The following is an 18,029-nucleotide window of genomic DNA, read 5'->3' on the forward strand; positions in this document are numbered from 1 at the left end:
AGTTAGATTTCATACTTATTGACAGATGCGTATATGTCCTACGTAAAACGCACACATTTTTGCCTGGGTATCACCGTGCGTTAGTTTTCACAGTTACGAGCGTTTGGGTGTGCTGCCTCACTGTCTAGGTATAGCTGTTAGCCTTCTCCTCCTGTTTATACACTCTGTTTCTGCTTTATGCCTAAATTCTGTACTGCAACTTTGCCTCTCTGCTTGCTGTTAAAGGTGATGAGTAGTTATAACATTTAAATTGCTGTTGACCATGTGTGTGCCCAATATAAAGGACCGGGAAATAAGCACTGGGACATCACATGGAAAGCTGCGGGCATTGCACTGTTTCCACTAGGTCTGTTTATTGACAGTTAAATAGAAGTGCATAGGATTTTTGTTAAGCTCTCATGTGACTCTCTGACATGTTCAGCCATTTACCTTATATAATGAGTAGAACATACTCTATTTTTTTTTTCAATACTACCATGATAAGTGCCTTGGAAATACCTACCAAAAAAAAAAAGACAGCAGTAAACCTATTTATTTTATCTGTCCATCAGAAGCTATTAGCTCAGTATTAATACATGGCCCTCGTTTGAAGATGTTGTCCAGTTACTTTGTTACGTTTCATGATGACAGGTTCCAGGCAGTTACATGCATTGTTACTGAAAAAAAGAGAAATTTAATACCTTGGTTTAAATTCCAGAAACACTGTTCCTTTGACCAATATGTTGATTTAAGTTGATTAAATGTCAAATTTCTTTTCCGTAGAAGGGACTATTCCCAAGTATTCCATTCTTAATCCGTATCTTTGTAAGGTTACGCCATTCACAGTACATTGACTATATGAATGTTTCATACTATTTTATTGCCATTAAAAGGGGCTTCATTCTTCCATTGTGAGTTTTGTCTGAATAAATTTCTTATATGAGAGCGTACAGCACTTGTAGAGGGATGCCGACAAGCAGTCTGGAGAGATCACTTTTGTACTTGCTGATAAAGGCTCTTTCAGCTGCCTTTGTGTGGAACAGCTGTGACATCTAATGACTAGTTAGATCTATCCTCGGTGAGTATGCTGTGTGGATATTCCAGAGGATATATCCCTATACTCTCCTCTCTGTATTTAATAGGAGTCATCTAAATGGAATCAGATAGCAGCCAAAGGATGGGGGTTAGTGCATCCCTTGATGGAATCAACATTTGTTCCAGCAGTTTTGTTCTGCTATCAAAGGCTGCTGTGTTTTTGGCATAGTGAGCTAAAGCATTGAAAATTCACTTCTGATGGATCAAAAGTAGATTATTAAACTCGCTTTAATGTAAGATGTGTACAGAAAACGGAATCAGGAGAAAACATAGTCAAATTTGTAACACTGTTCTGAGCGAAAGTATCTTTGAAATCTCTATGAGAGCATGTATTTTCATTTTGCTCTTTATTCGTGTGGAACAAAGAGGCTAGATTAATTAATTGCTGATGGAAAAAGACAGGGGGTTCATTAAAAATTATCTCATGAGGTTGGTCATTTAAGAGGGTGTATTTCTAGATCCCTATTTTCACTGCAGAAGACTCAAGAGACTCCTATTAAAGGCCATGGGAATGACTTTGTGGGACTTTCAAAACAGCAATGAGAGCTGGGTAACTAGATCCTTCTGAAACTCCCACTGCCAGTTCCTATGATGGAAGCATCTCAAGTCAGCACTTCAGATGCCGTTTTTTGTTGCGTTCTGCCGCAGTAGCCGAGGCGAGGGCCGCCTGAGGCCGGCCGGCGAGGCGGAGGGCTGGCTGGGCGCGGGAGCGAGGGACGGAGCTCGCGGCTTGGTGGGTACCAGGTAACGCGTGCTCGGAGTATGAAGGGCTTCTAGGCAAGGAGGGTCTGCCCCGAGGTTGTTCAGGGCTATTGGTCAATATAACAGCCATCTTGTATCGATCGGAAGAGCCCAGTTAAAAATGGAGTAGTGTGAGAAGCTTATTATTTCTGTGTACTGTAGGAAATCAAATATGTTTTATGGCCATGATTAGAAAAAAAAAAAAATCAAGCTGTTTTGATAAATAAATGAGGTTTTGCTTGAATGTATTATTCTTCTGGAAACTGAATGTGAATTTGAATATTTATTTTGTTTTTCTCTTGTTACTAATTTGCTCTCATTTGACTCCATGCTTCCTTTTAAATTTCCTCTCAAGGTATGCACTCTTCCTGTTTACTTCCTTTTGAAAACACCGTCTGACCTTGTTTTGATAATTGAGTTATAATTCTGTTATTCCAGGTCTTTGTCGCTCCTCTCATTTGTTAACACGCTAATTCACTTTAAAATAATGTCGCGCAAACTATCTGTTTATTGAGGTAATTTGGAAAACAACATGTTGGGATAAAGCATTAGTAGTTTCTTTTTAAATTACAACACTGCATACTTGGACAGGTATGTCTTCATCAGAAAAAGCAGTGCTGGTATTAAAGGCCGTGATTGATTTTTCTATAATTATTATCTGAGTAATGGACAAACATTTCTGTGGTTCACAGTACAAACGGTACAAGTATTCTCTTACTACCAGGTGTTTATGTACTAACCCTTTTTCTCCCACACCCCTCTACACCAGCTCCTGCAGTGGGTATAAGGAGTCTCCATATCAGCAGATGGACTGGGGGGAACTGGGGTCCTCTGGACAAGGAGGCTGCCAGGCCATGCTTGTCTATGTTCTTGTTCTTTGACTCTCTCTGTCTGTCTTTCTTTCCTTCAGTGTCAGCTTTGTGGTTTGTTTTGTTTTTCTTTGCCCCATCCCGTGCTACCACCAATTACAGCAGCTACGTCAGCCCAGACTGCTTCGTAGTAGCAGCTGTTGAATCTTCCTTTTTGTGCTCATTGGAAGACTCTGGGAGAAACAACTCAGTAGTGACATCCAGTTTTCTTTCAAGTGACCTCAACTCTTCGGAGAACAGCTCTGGTCCTCATCTAGCAAGACCCCTCTCTTGCATGTAGGGCCCTCAGGGAAGTGCCGCCTTCGTCAAGAGACCCAGCCATGCCCACCTTCCCCTCCCTCTCAGCTGTTCTCCATTTTTTGTCCTGTATCTGTCTGGCTTGGTTCATGCAGGTTGCAAGATCTCTGGGGCAAGATATTTTTACCTTTCTCTGTGTGTAATACGCTGTATGAGCATGCAGCTCGACACAGACTTTTTATTGTTACAGCAGTGTGAACTTGAGGTTTCACTGGTTTGGAAAATGCTTGTCTTCTGCGCATCTTCATCCCAGCAACCCATCTGTCCTGCTAACAGAAGGGGCAGCTACCAATGCAAGTAAGACATTTCCCGTGGGAAACTGTAGGGAGAATGAACACATGCTACTTTGTTCCCAGTAGTTCCAGTGAATTTATCTAAACACCCGGGCAAGTCTTTTTTTCATCTTCCTATTTCCAGAGCTACTGTAAAGCAAGAGGGCCATGGGAACCTGGAAACCCCAGATAAAGCTAGTCTTGCTGTCTGCAAGTGGGTGTTTCATGTGCTGCACCCGCTGGCCAGACTTCTGCTCAGTCTGGCTCCGAAACTGTCCACCTCGCTGCAGGGAGAAGGAATTCAACTCCAGGTCTTCTCTGAAGATGGAAAGTATGTAGTGAAGGAATGAACAAAAGGGAGATGAATTTCACCTGACGTAGCCATCTAAGAGCAATAGGCTGTGTTTCAGTCAGGCATCTCGGTTCTCTTCAAAGTCATGAGACAGATGGGCACCTTCAGACTTATCCCACACAACAGCAAGTGAGATAAATCTCTTTCTGAGGGTGTCTGTCTCCTCTCTTTCTCCACCGGCTCCAAAGGGAGCCTTACACAACGAGTTCAGCAGGCACTGCTTTGCAGTTGGCTAAAATTACATCAGCCCATGTAAGAGGCTGATTCGGCGTGTAGGGTATCGAGTTTTACAAAGTAGCTAAAGGCAAGACCCTAACTGGTAAGAGAGCTGGCCAGAAAGGACTTCAGCCATCTGTAAAATCCCAAGATACTCACTTGATACCTACAAAGAATGTAGAGCGAGGCAGGGAGATTCCTTGACTTACTACATTATTCTGGATTTATATTTCTGCAACTTACCTTTGCAGCTACTCAGTAGCCTTCTGTTAGCCAGCACAGCTGCGGCACAGCCCAGGTTGAAACTTGGAAGCCCTTTTATCCTCTTGGGAGTCCCTCGAGAAAGGCAGGGAAGCCTCCTCCACGTGTCGGTGATCCGGCGGACGTGTGCCTGCCCTGAGGAAGCGCCCGCAGGCCAGAGCGGTGGCGATGTCTCTCGGTTCGCACCTCGAAAGTCATTGCTTCCTGATGGACAAAGAGGTGATGCTTCGCTCCTCAAGCTTTCCTAAGCTTTGTAACCGCCTGAACCGCCTTGCACATCGGTACGGACTTGATGCAGCAGTCCCTGGGACGCTAACCCTGGGGCAAGCGGTGCGTGCTGTAATCCCCAGAGACCAGCCTGCATCTGCCCTCTCGGTGGGAGCTGCTGCTTCGGTTTCTTGGGCAGAGGAGAGTGGAGAATAGCAGTGCTTCACCTCTTAGTTTGTTTCTCCACGTTCCTCTAACCTATTCCAGGTTGCTCTCTCTGTTTTTATTGTGTTGGCGATTTTTTTTCTTTGGTGTGTTCTTTAATGTTGGATGGATTTTTTTTTTCTTTCTTTTTTTCGTAATAATTTAATGGGATTTTTTTGATGGCTCAGGCAGTCTCGGGCTCTGGCCAAGACTAGGCGGTTTACCAGCTAACCCCCCCTGTGTGGGTGGGGTGGGGAGACATCGCAAGACTTTTGCTTTTTTCCTGTCTCCATCTGTTGGTAGGACAACTTGTACCCACTGTCTGGGGATGGCACTGAGGGGCTTGAAGGAAACTAAAATAAACAGGTAAGAGTTTTCTTGCTTTATATTTCTCCCCTGCACACAAACGGAGGACTACAGCACCCAGGTTCCACGGCTTTAATGTATCTGGGATTGATTCTTCCTCCACTGGTATAAGTAGAGTTAAGGGAAAGCATATGAAATAGCTTTGCCTCAGCTCCTGAAATGATTCCTGGTCAACATGCAGTGTTTGAAGAATGAGCACTGTACGTGGTGGTGAAATTCCCCACCCAGCTGAGCGGCGTGACACTGGCATCCTTCAGCCGCGAACAAATATTTTGAGCCTGATGTTCAGTTGCTTCGAAGCATCAAGAGCTCTTACTGACAGGATCTAGACCTCCTGACCACTAGGCATTTTGTAATTACATGTTTACAAATAGGCTTTTTTTTAGTCCTTACGGTATCCTTTTAAAAAAAACAAAAAGCAAAAAACACAACAAAACAGAACATAATTAAATTTTTTTCTGCTTCCTTCTCTGTTGCTCTGGTGGTTATAAAGCAGGAATATGCTTGACTTGGAACAGTGCAACACGCAAATTTTAATTAACATAAAACATAAAACAAACCAGCCTCTCTCCTCACTTTAATATGCAGATTCAGTCTGTAGTTCCTGCTAGGTTGTGATGAGAGAAGGATACTGGATCATTTTGGGTTTATTCCTTTGCGTGTTTACCCAGATTCCGTTTTGCAGTTTGCTACATCTTACATTTTGAGAGTCAGTGCAGTAAGAGGTACATTGGTGTCCTCCAAGCTTGGCAGCCCCCAAAGAGACACAGTGCTGGCAAGCTGGGCAAGCAGAGGACACCAAAGCCTTCTGGCAAAAGACTTCTCCAGCAAAGGGTCTGTGGAAGTCAGGAGACCTTGTTCCTCTCCAAGCCTCCGGTGGGGTTGGCTCAGGTGGATTATTTCTTTATCGACTGTCCTTGGTTTCACTGAAGGACTGCAGAGGGAGTTTAACTAGGTAAGACGAGGTGCACGCTGAGTTTGCTCTCCGGAGGAAGGCTGTCAGGAACTGGCTCGCAGTCCGCCTGTTCACGGATACCTGGAGGATCTGGACAAAAGGGTTGTGCATGTGAATTTCTCCTCAATGAAAAAAAAAAAAAAAAAAAAAATCAAGGAATGTCTTCAAAGCAATTTGATGATGTGTGTTTTTCCATAGATCTCTCTCAGGGCGAATTGTCGGAGGAGTCTGGTGGTTCTTCACTCTCATCATTATCTCTTCCTACACTGCTAATCTTGCTGCCTTCCTTACGGTGGAAAGGATGGTTTCTCCCATAGAGAGCGCAGAGGACCTGGCTAAACAAACCGAAATAGCCTATGGCACTTTGGATTCAGGCTCAACCAAAGAATTCTTTAGAGTAAGTCTGTTAAATCTCCATTAGCGCTTTTCTAATCTGTAAGTGCCTAATACACGGTTTTCAGTCATTTGTTTTTACCCAACAGCTATTAAGCTGTTCTGGTGAAAGCTGCTTTGTGCAATCAGGACAGGCCTGAGTGCAGATTTTAATATCAAAAGGCATTTTATCAAAAATGGGTGGGTTTGCTCAACCTGAAACATCTCAAGATGGAAAACCTGACCTCTGCTATCACAGAAAGGGGGTTTTTAACACCGGTTTCAGAACCTCGGTCTGATGAGCAATAATGCAGTCGTTAGCACAATATTTAGCAAAGAAAACTCGTGGAGGAGTGATGCTCTTGACCTACTTGCTCTCTTTGCCCAGCTGGCAGCCGTTAATGCCATCCGACGTTGGTGTTCACTTGCCAGAATGAGAAGGGGGATGGGAAGCATGTGTTGCCGTTCGTTTCTATATGGTGCATTGATCGCTCCAGCTGTTGGTGCTGTATCTTCACGGCTCACCAGCATCTGGCTGTGGCTGTATCAGGCAGTCAGGGGCGAAACTTTTGTACCCCGGAACACTGGTCTGTATTCATCTTGGTTAGGGAAGTGCTGGGTTTGCAATATTTGGGCGTAGGGGAGAGGATGCACCTTTATTTAAGATCATCCTTTCTTTCTCCACTTGCCAAGCCACAAGCTAAACTGCAGAGAGTTTGGTGAGGGTCATTAAAAACTCTAAATACGACCTCAGACCACTTTTATGTACCTAAAAACGTTGCGACCTGGAAAGCTCTCATTTCTGGCCTTTCCAAGGGTGAACTGAAATGCTCAGCCCTTTCAGGGAGCTCTTGGTTCTCTCTCAGCAGTGCCAATCAGATGCCATTCAAACCAGCGGTTTTTTCTGTAAAAAAGTGGTCAGTGCTGCCTGTCACGCACACTTGGCCAGGTGCAAGTGTGAGAGAGGAGGGAGACAAAAAAACCCTTGCTGCTGTCGGCTGATGAAACACTGAGGGCTCCTTGACTAAATACCGAGGGCTCCTTGAATTTCCTTAAAATTTCAGTACACGACCACACACAGACAGACACACGTGTATGTATAAATCTGATGTAAAGCTGGTGGTGAATGCAGAGGTATTTTATAAAGCTTTTGTACTCTGCCTTACTTCTGTGTTATGTCTTTATATAAAAATAGGTACTCAGTAGTTCTTAATTAACTGTGGTGGCCCGTATGTTACAACAGCTTCTGTTTGTATTAAAATCCTGCAGGATAAACACTGACCTCATAAGGGTGACATGAGTGTGTAAAAATTGGTATTCCGTTTAATTATCAGTCTGAGGCAGTATTATCTGCACAGCAAAAATGAGTTGAGTGGGCCTGTCAGAAGAGGTAGCACAACTTGATTAGAAATATTGGTGCTGCTTATAGTCACTATACTGTTGTTATGGGGGAAAAAAATCTTCTTTTGAATATCTTGTTACCGTTAATACAGAAAGCGGGATCGTATGGGGGTGTTTCTTCATTTCCGTAATAGTTTGACATAGCAAGGAAATCCCTTCTCACCAAGAGATCAAAGGAGTGTGCTTTGTGTGAAAGGATACAAAGCCTAGTAAATGTCTGAATACTTTGTTGTGCTGTTAATAGTCTTGAGATGAGCTGTGACTCTCCTGGAGCTGGAGGCAGCAGGGCTGTAAATGAGGACGATCTGTCAGGAGCTGCCAGCTCCGTCAGGCAGGGAGAGGAGTCGGACGGGGAAGGAGGAGAGCGGAGCCCCGGGAGTGGCGGAGCGGGGCATCGCGCCTGCTCGGAGCCATCCCGATGGGCCAGGCGGGAAGGAGAATGGGCCCTAAGTGGTGCTTCTCTCTCCTCAGCGTTCTCAAGGCACACAACATAATTCCAGTTGTATTAACTTTTGCAGAGTAATTAATTTGAATAGAGCGATGCAGCCATGAAGCTGTTGTAATTAGAGTCTTCTTCAGTTGATTTGAGAAGGGCAAAAGCTTTGCCTTAGATTACATGCATATGTTCACATAAATACTTCGTTGTACAGTCTTTATTAGCTACTTAATAAGATGTAATGATGGCTGAAACTTGAAATAACTCTTAGAGGGCACTTGGTTTCTGAGCACCTGCTGCACAGACTATGCCGGCTCTGTGGTTTGGGATACTTTTCTCCCTGTAAGCTCTTTTCTCACTAGTACTAGAGCATCGGTGGGAGGGATAGTGGTCTGAGTCAGAAAAAGCCATGAGTCCTCCTGGGTACAGTGTGATGCTTATTCCCTCTGTGAGGGGAATATCCTCCTCCGCCCATTCCCCACCAGCATTTAATCAATTTAAGCAACAGTTGGCTGAGTGGGTCAGGATCATCTACCCAGTGAGAAAGGAAGTTTCTAACTGAGGGGATGGCTACGTCAGCAAGTCGGTGCAATCCTTACTCACGCTGGTTGTCTATGCGTATGTACACACGCTCTGGCTCTGGCATGCGAGAGGTAGCTAAATCTTCCCTAGAGATGGGAGAAGTTGGCTGGCTGTGAGCGGGAGGTCAGCACGTGTGTAGAGGCACCGAGAAGAGTAACTTGGCTTTGTAGCAGGGCCGTGACTTCACGCAGGAGGTGCAGGACAGTCTCTCCAAGATCCCATAAAGAAGCTTGTATGGGTATATCTCTTCCTAGAGCTATAAAGCTAAAATGTTTCTCAAACAAAGATATGAGTCAGATATTGATCTTAATGGCTGCTGTTGGCCAGTGAAAGGTGCCAGACTTACAACAGCAAAGAAAAATTGCCTCCTAATGCATCATAGAGGGACGACACGTAAATGACCTTCAGATACCCACCATCTTGTCTGCGTGTGCTAGACGGAGCTCCTTTAGAGCCTTCGGTCCATGGCTCTTTTCTGCCAACCCCATTTCCACTAGGATCACTTCTGAAGGTTTCTTTTACAGTGTGGATACCTATCTGCTAGGAACTGGACCGATACCAGCACCTCATTTCAGAGGAACAGATGGTAATGACTTTCAGCCACTTCAGACCTGGGCAGACTCCAGCTAGTGACCTATTTTATCCTCTTGGCTGTTTCCCTAAACATCACAATGTCTCCCAGATAGATGCTATCCCAGCTATGTAGGTTAGAGCTAGATGCACCATTGCCGTTTCAAGCGTGCACAGTGACTGCTGTCGGCGTGACGTTGCTCGCAGTTATGACGAGAGAGCTTGGTTTTTGTAACAGTTTCACGGCAGGCACTATTCACGCTCCTCGCTTGCTGGTGACTCTGCATTAGGGCATTTGTCCCCCCAGTATATCTAAGAACCAAATGAGCCTTCCTGTATTTTCTTGGTTGTTGCTTGTTTCTGCTCAGAAACATTTTACATTTTGCGCTAATTGGCATATAAAGGCATTTAAATGGCAATCAATAGGTTATATCAATTCCCTTTTGGCTTTCAAAGGGCACTCATCCATATTGAAAAGGAAAAGAAAGAACCTCTCCTTAGATATTTATTAACATACAGTCTCAGATTAAGGAGTCCGGAATACTTCTTCCTCTTTCTTGAAAACTGGCAAAGGCCTGTACTAGAAAGCAATTTCACTTCACTAAGCTACTACTTTTAAGGGTGTATCTGTTAGAATTAACATCTTCTAATACATTCAATTAAAGCTTCAGCATATCTGAGCAGCTCATCAAATCAATATAACACCCTTTAATCCAAATTCAGCACCGAGCCTAAGTATAGTACCACAGTCTAATAGGTTTCACACCTCCAATATGCATATATTCAAAAGGCATGACCTTTACAACCAATTAGTAATTCTTATGTAAACGTGGCCGTATTTAAACTTCAGTAGAAGCAGAATGTGTTTCTAGACATCTGGAAATATAAATTGCTCTTGAATTTATGGTGATTTCTTTTAATTGATAGCAGATACCTGTGTTAAGAGGCTTCTGTAAAATAACTTGCAAGGTTTGTGTTTGATCACTGACAAACACAGCTGACCCGCTAGTGCACTTTACTGAAAACTTGAAATTTCAGAAGGTCCTTGACATTGCTCTCATGTGACAAGGCTTTACAGGTTGAAATATTGAGGCAGGTAACACGTAGCATGATCTTGCATTAGGTCTTTCTCCCTTTTACGGGAAATTGAAGGCGGCTCATATCACACCATTACCAATATAGTTAATCACTGTTAACTAAAACTAAGGAAAAAGGAGGCCTCAAAGGACTTTATTTTATTGTATGGTATTTTATTGTAGAACTTTGTATTTTTCTCAGCAATAGTTTCAAGGATGTCCCTGACAAAATGGATCCGCTACCCAATGGCTCCCCCGTGCCTCAGATGAAATGACTTGCCGCTCTGAAGTCAGTTCCTAATTTTTTGTCCTGGAAACGGCATTAATTGCCAGGCCTGTTAGGAGTTTCAGTAGAAAGGCCAAAGATCCTTTGGACATGATGGTTCCTGCTCTTACAGTTGGTTGCTCCTACCTGGCACTGATGTTCCTGAGTGTTGGACAGAGAGTTTGACACTCACATTGCTTCTGCTCTTGATAAAGACTGTAGGCTCGGTGCCTGGAGGAGCCAAACAGGCTGACAGCCTTCGAGCACAGCTTAGATACTTCAGATATTATTTTTACCATTTTTTTGCAACACGGTACAAAATTCACAGCTACGGCTAAGGTCTCCATTACTTCAGGACACATGGGAGTGATAGCTGACTTGAGGACGCTGAGGAGTCTGTACATGCTTTCCTTGTGCCTCCTGTGTGAAGCCTTCACTTCTCATTGCACTTGAGTGGCCTGGCCAGACACTTCAGTAATATTTTGTTCTTAATTAATGTTTCGTGAGAAGGCGATGCTGTTCTTTTACGCCTTTGTGGGCACATTCAGCACTTGAAATTCCTCTTCCATCAGTTTTCTCAAAAAGTGTTTTTTTCTCAAAAAGTGGTTGTTTCCAAACCAGGTTCAAATGTGAGGCCTTTCTGGACTTCATATAGACATAAAATATGAATATAAAACTACAATTTTTAGGACACAGGAAGTCATGGTAAGGATGGCCCCTAAGATGGTCCCCCTTTTTCTCTCTTCTTGGTTTCATCAAGTCTGAATAGTTCAGCAAGAGCAGATAGAAAAGCGTGAGATGCCCTGGCAAGAGGCTTTGCATTTCTCTCTGCAGCTCTGGTTGCCCATGCTGAGGAACGGTGCTTTGACGTGGAAACAGGTACCAGAAAAAGCATGTAAATATGGTAAGGGGACTGGTGAGGTATCTTTTGAAAAGAACAGCTTGTTTAGCTGGTAAAACGAAAGCCGACACAGGAAATAATTTGTTCAAAAGAAAAGAAAAAACCACCAGACAGATTAGCACCAAAGCGAAAAATAAACGTTTATGTGAGAACAAACGAACGGATTGGCCCAAAACTCCTTGGAAATTAAGAAAACGTTCCTTAAACCCATCAAAAGGATTTTGAAATACCTTCCACTAAAAGCACTCGGGGTAAGTAAAGCCCCCGCTCCTGGTCGGGCTGTACGAGGTGGGGCTGCAGGGGCACCGGTGACACCGGCGGGTCCGTCGCGGCTCCAAGGAGCAAACAGGCGCGGGATCCCTCCCCGGCTGGCCGGGTGCCGAGGGGACTCCCCGTCACGCTCCGTCCCGGGCCCTCGGTAAGGGCAGGCTGTGGCGGACGAGGCTGGTCCCACGGAGGGACAGCCGGGCGGGAGCACAGCACCATCCCAGACCCAGTAGGGAGAGAGGGAGAAATAATGACCGTAACGCGTTCTGAAGCACTAGCGTGTTACGCCCAGATGTGAGATAAAGAGCTCGTCGCTTTCCTCTGATGGTAAGGTTGCGTGAAGACAAGAGGTGAGGGAAATAAATTCTACCAGCAAGCGGTTTAGGTAAGGAAAAGCCTTAAATTATGAGCCAATAGCTGCCGTGTGATTTTTATGCGTTCTCTGCAATCAAACGATATTGAGATCATCATTAGAGCTTATTAAAAATACCATAGTGAACTCTGTGCATGCAGCGCTAAGGGTTTCATCTGTAGTTAAACTCTTTGATTTTTAATTTCAAAATCACTTTGCTAGTGAAGATGAAGGACTTGTTTCTAGCACAGCATTCATACAAATGCTTTGCTTTTGCCTTTGGATAAAACTATGATTAGCAGTTTTAAGCTTTCTGTGTTCTTGGCATTGAGCGAAACAACACAGTCATCATAACAAACGCCTGACAAAAATATAGAAGTGTGTTTGTATTTATGGACTTTAAAGAACAGAACATTGCAGAAAAGCGATAGCTTCAAATATGAGCTGTATAGGTCTTTGATAGGCGACGTGGCAGAGATTAATCAGAAAAAGTACTGTGGCTTAACTGTTTTTCAACACAGAAGGAGTGAAAAACTTATTCACCCATATATTCTCTCTCCCTTCTCTGTTTGATATAGGTGGGAGTGTGCACAAATATTAGAAGGTGAATGTATGCGTGCAGAGAGATCACAGCCTCTCCATTGCATGAATGATAGATGGTCTACGTGTGGGTTTTTTTTTTTTTTTCTTAATCTGTTGAACCTCCTTTCTGCCACATGGCTAACAGGCAGTTTTAAGACAGCAGGAAATCAAATGTGACATAATTACAAAAGAAATGGTTTCCCATGAAGTGATCTAACGTCTTTAAGCCTATAGATCGGAGAGGAAAATGTATCCTTACGGGAACTAAAATTAACAGCTCATCCATCATCCCCTCCTTGGAAAGGAAACGTTTGGATGGTACAGGGGTTAAGGTGGCCGAACCCTTTTACTAATTTCAGCAGACAGGCCAGGATTTAACGAAGCTTTCAGTCAACACTTAATAACGAATACTCGAATAAATCTCTCCTTTATCTGCAGTAACAGATGGCATTTGTCTGTCAGCTCTGCTTGCGTGGACCTGTGTCTCGATGCCGCTCGGGGTCGACCTCTGCGAGGCCGGGGCTGCCGGCTCCGCTGCAGAGGTGAAGGGTTTCCGCGGGTCGGGCAGGAGGAGCGGGCGCAGCCCGCGGGGCAGCCCGGCACGGCAGCTGGCAGCGGGTTAACGCCGTAACCGTGTCTGCACCACCGAGTGGAAGCAGAGAGCGCCTCGGGGAGAAAACCACTTGCTGTTTGAATGCTCTACTTTTCAGAGAGCAGCTCTATGATAATGATAATGACATTGCTCAAGACAGCGAGGACCCTGGTTTTTCAAGTCTCTCCTGCTTTACGTAATGCTGCTGTGTCACATTAATACGTGCTCGTTAGGGATTCATTTAAAATACATGGGTGCTGATAAATTACTCACAGCGCTGCTACTGTTACTTTTGCATAATTAGAAGATACATGAAGGTTTAGAAACTCTAATGATGTGAATATGAAACATCCCCTCTTGCAGTCCACTGGGATTTCTCCATCATTGCCTGTATATTGGGCTGTTCTGTCTGGAGCTGAAAACTCATTAGACCTGACAGTGTTCAGATCGTGTGCTGGAAACGCCGTTCTCTGTTAATTTATTACGGGCCAAATCCAGAGCAGGGCTGGTGTGCTGCTCGGTTGCCCAGACAAGACTACTCTGCTAAATATGTCACTGCTGGAAAGATGCCCCTTAGCCTGAAGGCTGACGTAATCCCTCCCTCCGGCCGGCGCGGGTGCGAGCTGCCTCCTGCTCCCTCGGCGGGCGGACGGACGGACGGACGGACGGACAGGCCTGCAGAGCGCAGCGGTGCGGGTCCCCAGCGGTGCCACCCAGCCCCTCTCGCCTCCCGCGCAGCCTCAGCCTCGCAGTGCGCTGCCTCGGGGTGAGCGCTGGCTCTGGCCGTGAATCACGGAGGATTTACGAAGGCAGCTTGTCTCGTGGTAAAGACTTTCATTTTAATTTCCCAATCAGTATTGCAACGGGGAGGAATGGATGGTGGCAATAAAGTGAGGAGATGGATATAGGCGTAGTCTGAGGTTCAGTGTTGTGCCAGGAAAGGATGTCTTAAAATCTTGATTTACGTTCTGCTACTCAGACTGTTCCTGACATGTCAGCGACGTCTAGTTACAGCCGGAGTGGCTCTTTGCTCGTCTGTTTGTATGAGCGGAGCTCACTCCAGAAAAGATGTCTGTTAAAGCAGCTACTGCACGTTACCTGCCTGCTGCCAAAGCACACGTTTTCAAAATGACCATGATACACAGGAAAAAACCCTTACAATATTGTATTATCTCTGGAAGATAAAGTTTCTTTTAGAATCGGGCCACTACGTATGTCAGGTGGGGAACAACGGTAGTGTTGCTGAAGCCTGGAGGGGATTTTTGCAGGCTGCTTCCCCAGCTGCCTGTGTGCGCGGTGCTGCCGCTGACCCTCCTTCCCCACCGCCGCCTCCTCCACGAGCTCCGGCCGGACCCCCGGACCCCCGGGCCCCCATCCCTGCTCCCATCAGGGCAGAAACACTGCCCGTGGGACGAGAGGGCTGCCTCCGAAAGACAGAAACTGTCCTCACAGCCCCCGTACAGGCGTCGTCTGAATCTTGACTTAGGGGATCCTAGAGGAAAGCGGCAGCCCCGAGGTTTGTGGGACTCACCCTTCAGCTCTCTGGGCTTCATTTGCCCCAGTTGGGAAAGGAAAATGCCAATTCTAAAGCAGAAGTTATGACATCGTTAATTTGAACAACAAACCAACATGACAATGTCTCTCATCGCAAGCTTGACTGTGCAATATTATTATTCACCAGTTTACCCTTTCTTTTACATTTATGCATATGTTATCGAAGATTTGTGTATTCCTACAAATATACAGACTAGTTTACATACGCATGCTTATCTATGGCATCCCATAAATTCATAAACCGTGGGTAGAGTTTGGTAGATTTAGGGGTTCGTCTTGCTAAAAGACAAATGTCCTGTGCATGCTCATGGCATCTGACCTACTTTCTTCTGACGAGAACGTAATAAAAACACGAGGTTCATGTAATGATGGGATTGATTTTTTCTGTCCATATAGGTAAGTAAACTGCTGGCATCACAAGTTATGTGGCTAAAAGCCGTGACATTGATCTGTTAGACTTTGCCCTGTGACCTTCAGTAAGGGACGTCTCTGCTTTCACGTCCGCCCTCGGGGACTAATGGTGCCCTCTGGCCTTCGTGAAAGCTATTTTTTCCTTCTCAGTAAAGAGCTTGGAAATCTCAGGCAGAAGGACCTTGCTAATAATATTTACCATGTTATTATTATGAATGTAGCATCATTAGGCCAGCCTCCGTGTGCTCCACTGGGCTGGGGGCTCCGACCACTGTCCCTCGCTCCTCCCAGAGGCAGCTGTGGCCGGGGGGGCTCGACATCAGGCTCGCGGGGGAGCGGGAAGGCGTCAAATCAAAGCCTTATCCAAAAGACCAAGACCGTGGCAGCCACTCCGTTGCAGTTTGCCGTATTGAAAGTCCAAGAAAGGCGCTGCCTAAAACTGATGGATCTCAAAGTGGTCCCCACGCCAGACAACAGCGGTGGTACCAAGGCAGTCTTCTGGCATTTTTTCACTCCTGTTTAGTAACTTGCTTTTTAATGGTTCATAAGCTGCTGGATTCATTAGCTGCTGTAGAAGAGCTAATTGCACACGTGGAAGAAAAGCAATGAGTGATGATAATGAAGCTAAGGTTCACACTTAACTACCTAAGTTCGTATCAGTGAGGCGTGCATCTATATAAAGGCAGCGTGTATTATTCAGATTAAATACCTGCACTGGTTTTAGTACGGACCTTTGTGTTTTGTATCAGCAACATCTGTCTGACTTAGGGCTATAAATTTCCCTTGTTAAAGAGCTATAAAGTGGTCATAGGGCTGGTGTAGCAGAGGAGTGTGTTAACTCTGCTGCTTTAGGTCCTTTATCGATGTCTCTGCCTGCCGTTGTGTGCGTGCCGTGGTTAGGATGCTCCGTCCACTTTGCACAGGTCTCACTCTCATTTGCTGCACTTCCCTGTTGGATTTGCTGCATTTCAATGTATGCTGGCCTACTCCAAAGTATATTAAAGTTTACGTAGCCCGGACCCAGCCCTGACACCAGGCAGCTGTAACTACCTTCCTTCTGGGTCTTCTTAGACTTCTTAGTTCCATTTCTTAGACTGATACTGCCCAGCATGAAACATTCTCCTGTTCTTCCTTATAGCCCAGCTCCTGGATTACTGGGGCGACCTTATCTCTTTCTCTCCCCCCTCTTTTTTTTAAGCTTGTTTATCACTGTTTTGAAGACAGAGGTAAAAAATATAACATCAGTATCATCTAAAATTTTAAGCATACAGAGTAAAAAAGGGAGAATATATAAATGAATTTTAAAAGTAAAATGGATTTGGGTGAATTTGGCTCATGACTGGGTGATCAACAATAATCACCTATAAGAGAACATTTTGAGCTTGACTGCTAGGAAGTAATTTCCTGGTGCCTGTCATAAGAAACAAAGGACCGTTTTGGTCATTTTAATAAAATATCCCAACAGGGTGCATGAGGCGGGCATTTTGAAGAAGACTTGCAGGTTGCGGAGAAGGTGGCAGAGAGGGCGAAACGTTCTAAAATAGGCAAAGGGCATCCCTGTAACATACTTTAACTAAAAATGCTGTTTCTTTCAAATATAATAGCTTCACCACTACTCAGTAGTGGAAGAGGTGACGCAATGTCACTTTTAGCAGAAGCACGAGGCAGATGTCTGCAGAGGGGGAAAGGTAACTCGGTCATTGGGAGAAGGCTTCAGTCACAAAGAGATTTTAGAGCTAAATTTAACCAATGTCAAGGAATCGTCCAAGATGTGCTGGGTTTTGCGGTATATCTCTAGGCGGTTTGGGATGTGCGCAAGTGAAACCAAGGCATCTGGTCCCGCTCGGCTGGAGCCAGGTTTGCAGGTGCTGGTTTTTTGTCGTTGTTGAACGGATTGACTAAATAACGGCAACGGAGAGGTGAACCTGCCTCCTTCCCGCTGCCTGTAACGCGCGCGCCCAGCCCCGTCCAGCCGCGCTTTTTGACGCCGTGGCACACCGTGGGTTTGTTTGATTTTTCATTTCGGTGCTGGAGCCAACCGCACATCAAAACTAGCAGAATTGGAATGAAAGACGCTGATAAAATTGTGGACTGATTGAATGGGCGCCGCCTTTTAAAATGAACGCGTTGCTACCCAGAAGCAGCGTGTGTTTTAGGTACCGGTGAGTAACGGGCCAAGTGAAGTGACTCCTCAGCGTGAGAGCTGCTGGCTCTGCCGACACAAAAAGGAGCTGCCTCCGCCCTCGTGCTGAGGTGTGTGTGGCTCATACTTCTGCATAAACATCTCCAAAGAAAGAAAAAAGCCAGCGCTATTGACAAAGCAAAGGCCAGCTCTATTTATATCTGCAGTAAGGCCGCGATAATGAAAAGATGCTTTAATGTGTCCCAAGGCCTAGATGAAACACTGAAAATGTTGCTTTTAAGAAAAAAAATGATAATAATATCCCCTTGAAATCCCGAGGAAATGTGTGTGACGGACTTCTTGAGAGCAATATCAAAGAACTGAGATAGGAGTTGCAGAGCATAGGGAGTTACTGCAGTTATGGGCTTTGAATTGGTTTAAATCTTTGCTTTTAAGCTTTTTTCTAAATATCTCTTTAAAAGTAGCACTTTAATGAGAGGGAAAATGTTTTACTGCCACTGAACTCTAGCAGCAGTGCAGATCTGTCAGACCTTACCTTATTCTGGAGTGTAAATCCTTTCTCCATGGTTGCTCCTGCTGTCTGGCCCCTCTGGCAGGTGTCAGACTGCTGGGGGGGGGCACGCAGGCGCTGGGAGGGGTGCCCTGAACATCTGCAGGGGGGGACAGATGGGTGAAAATGTTCTTTCAGCCCAGGATTTGCAGCTAGCTCGA

The 18,029-nt window shown here is 45.2% G+C and overlaps 1 protein-coding gene across 5 annotated transcripts in view; it reads left to right on the forward strand.

The window, feature by feature from the left end:
• GRIA3 (glutamate ionotropic receptor AMPA type subunit 3) overlaps nucleotides 1–18,029 on the forward strand; it is a 155,551-nt gene that overhangs the window by 110,936 nt on the left and 26,586 nt on the right. For all 5 annotated transcript variants that reach the window (XR_005931023.1, XM_029996557.2, XM_029996556.2 and 2 more), the window contains one exon: nucleotides 6,013–6,211. Coding sequence is in view for 4 of the 5 variants with exons in the window: in XM_029996557.2 (XP_029852417.1) it covers nucleotides 6,013–6,211 (199 nt within the window). In the remaining variant the exon portion in view is untranslated. The remainder of the gene's footprint in view (nucleotides 1–6,012; nucleotides 6,212–18,029) is intronic.

This window comes from Aquila chrysaetos, chromosome 21, assembly GCF_900496995.4.
Source record: "Aquila chrysaetos chrysaetos chromosome 21, bAquChr1.4, whole genome shotgun sequence".
Taxonomy (NCBI): Eukaryota; Metazoa; Chordata; class Aves; order Accipitriformes; family Accipitridae; genus Aquila; species Aquila chrysaetos.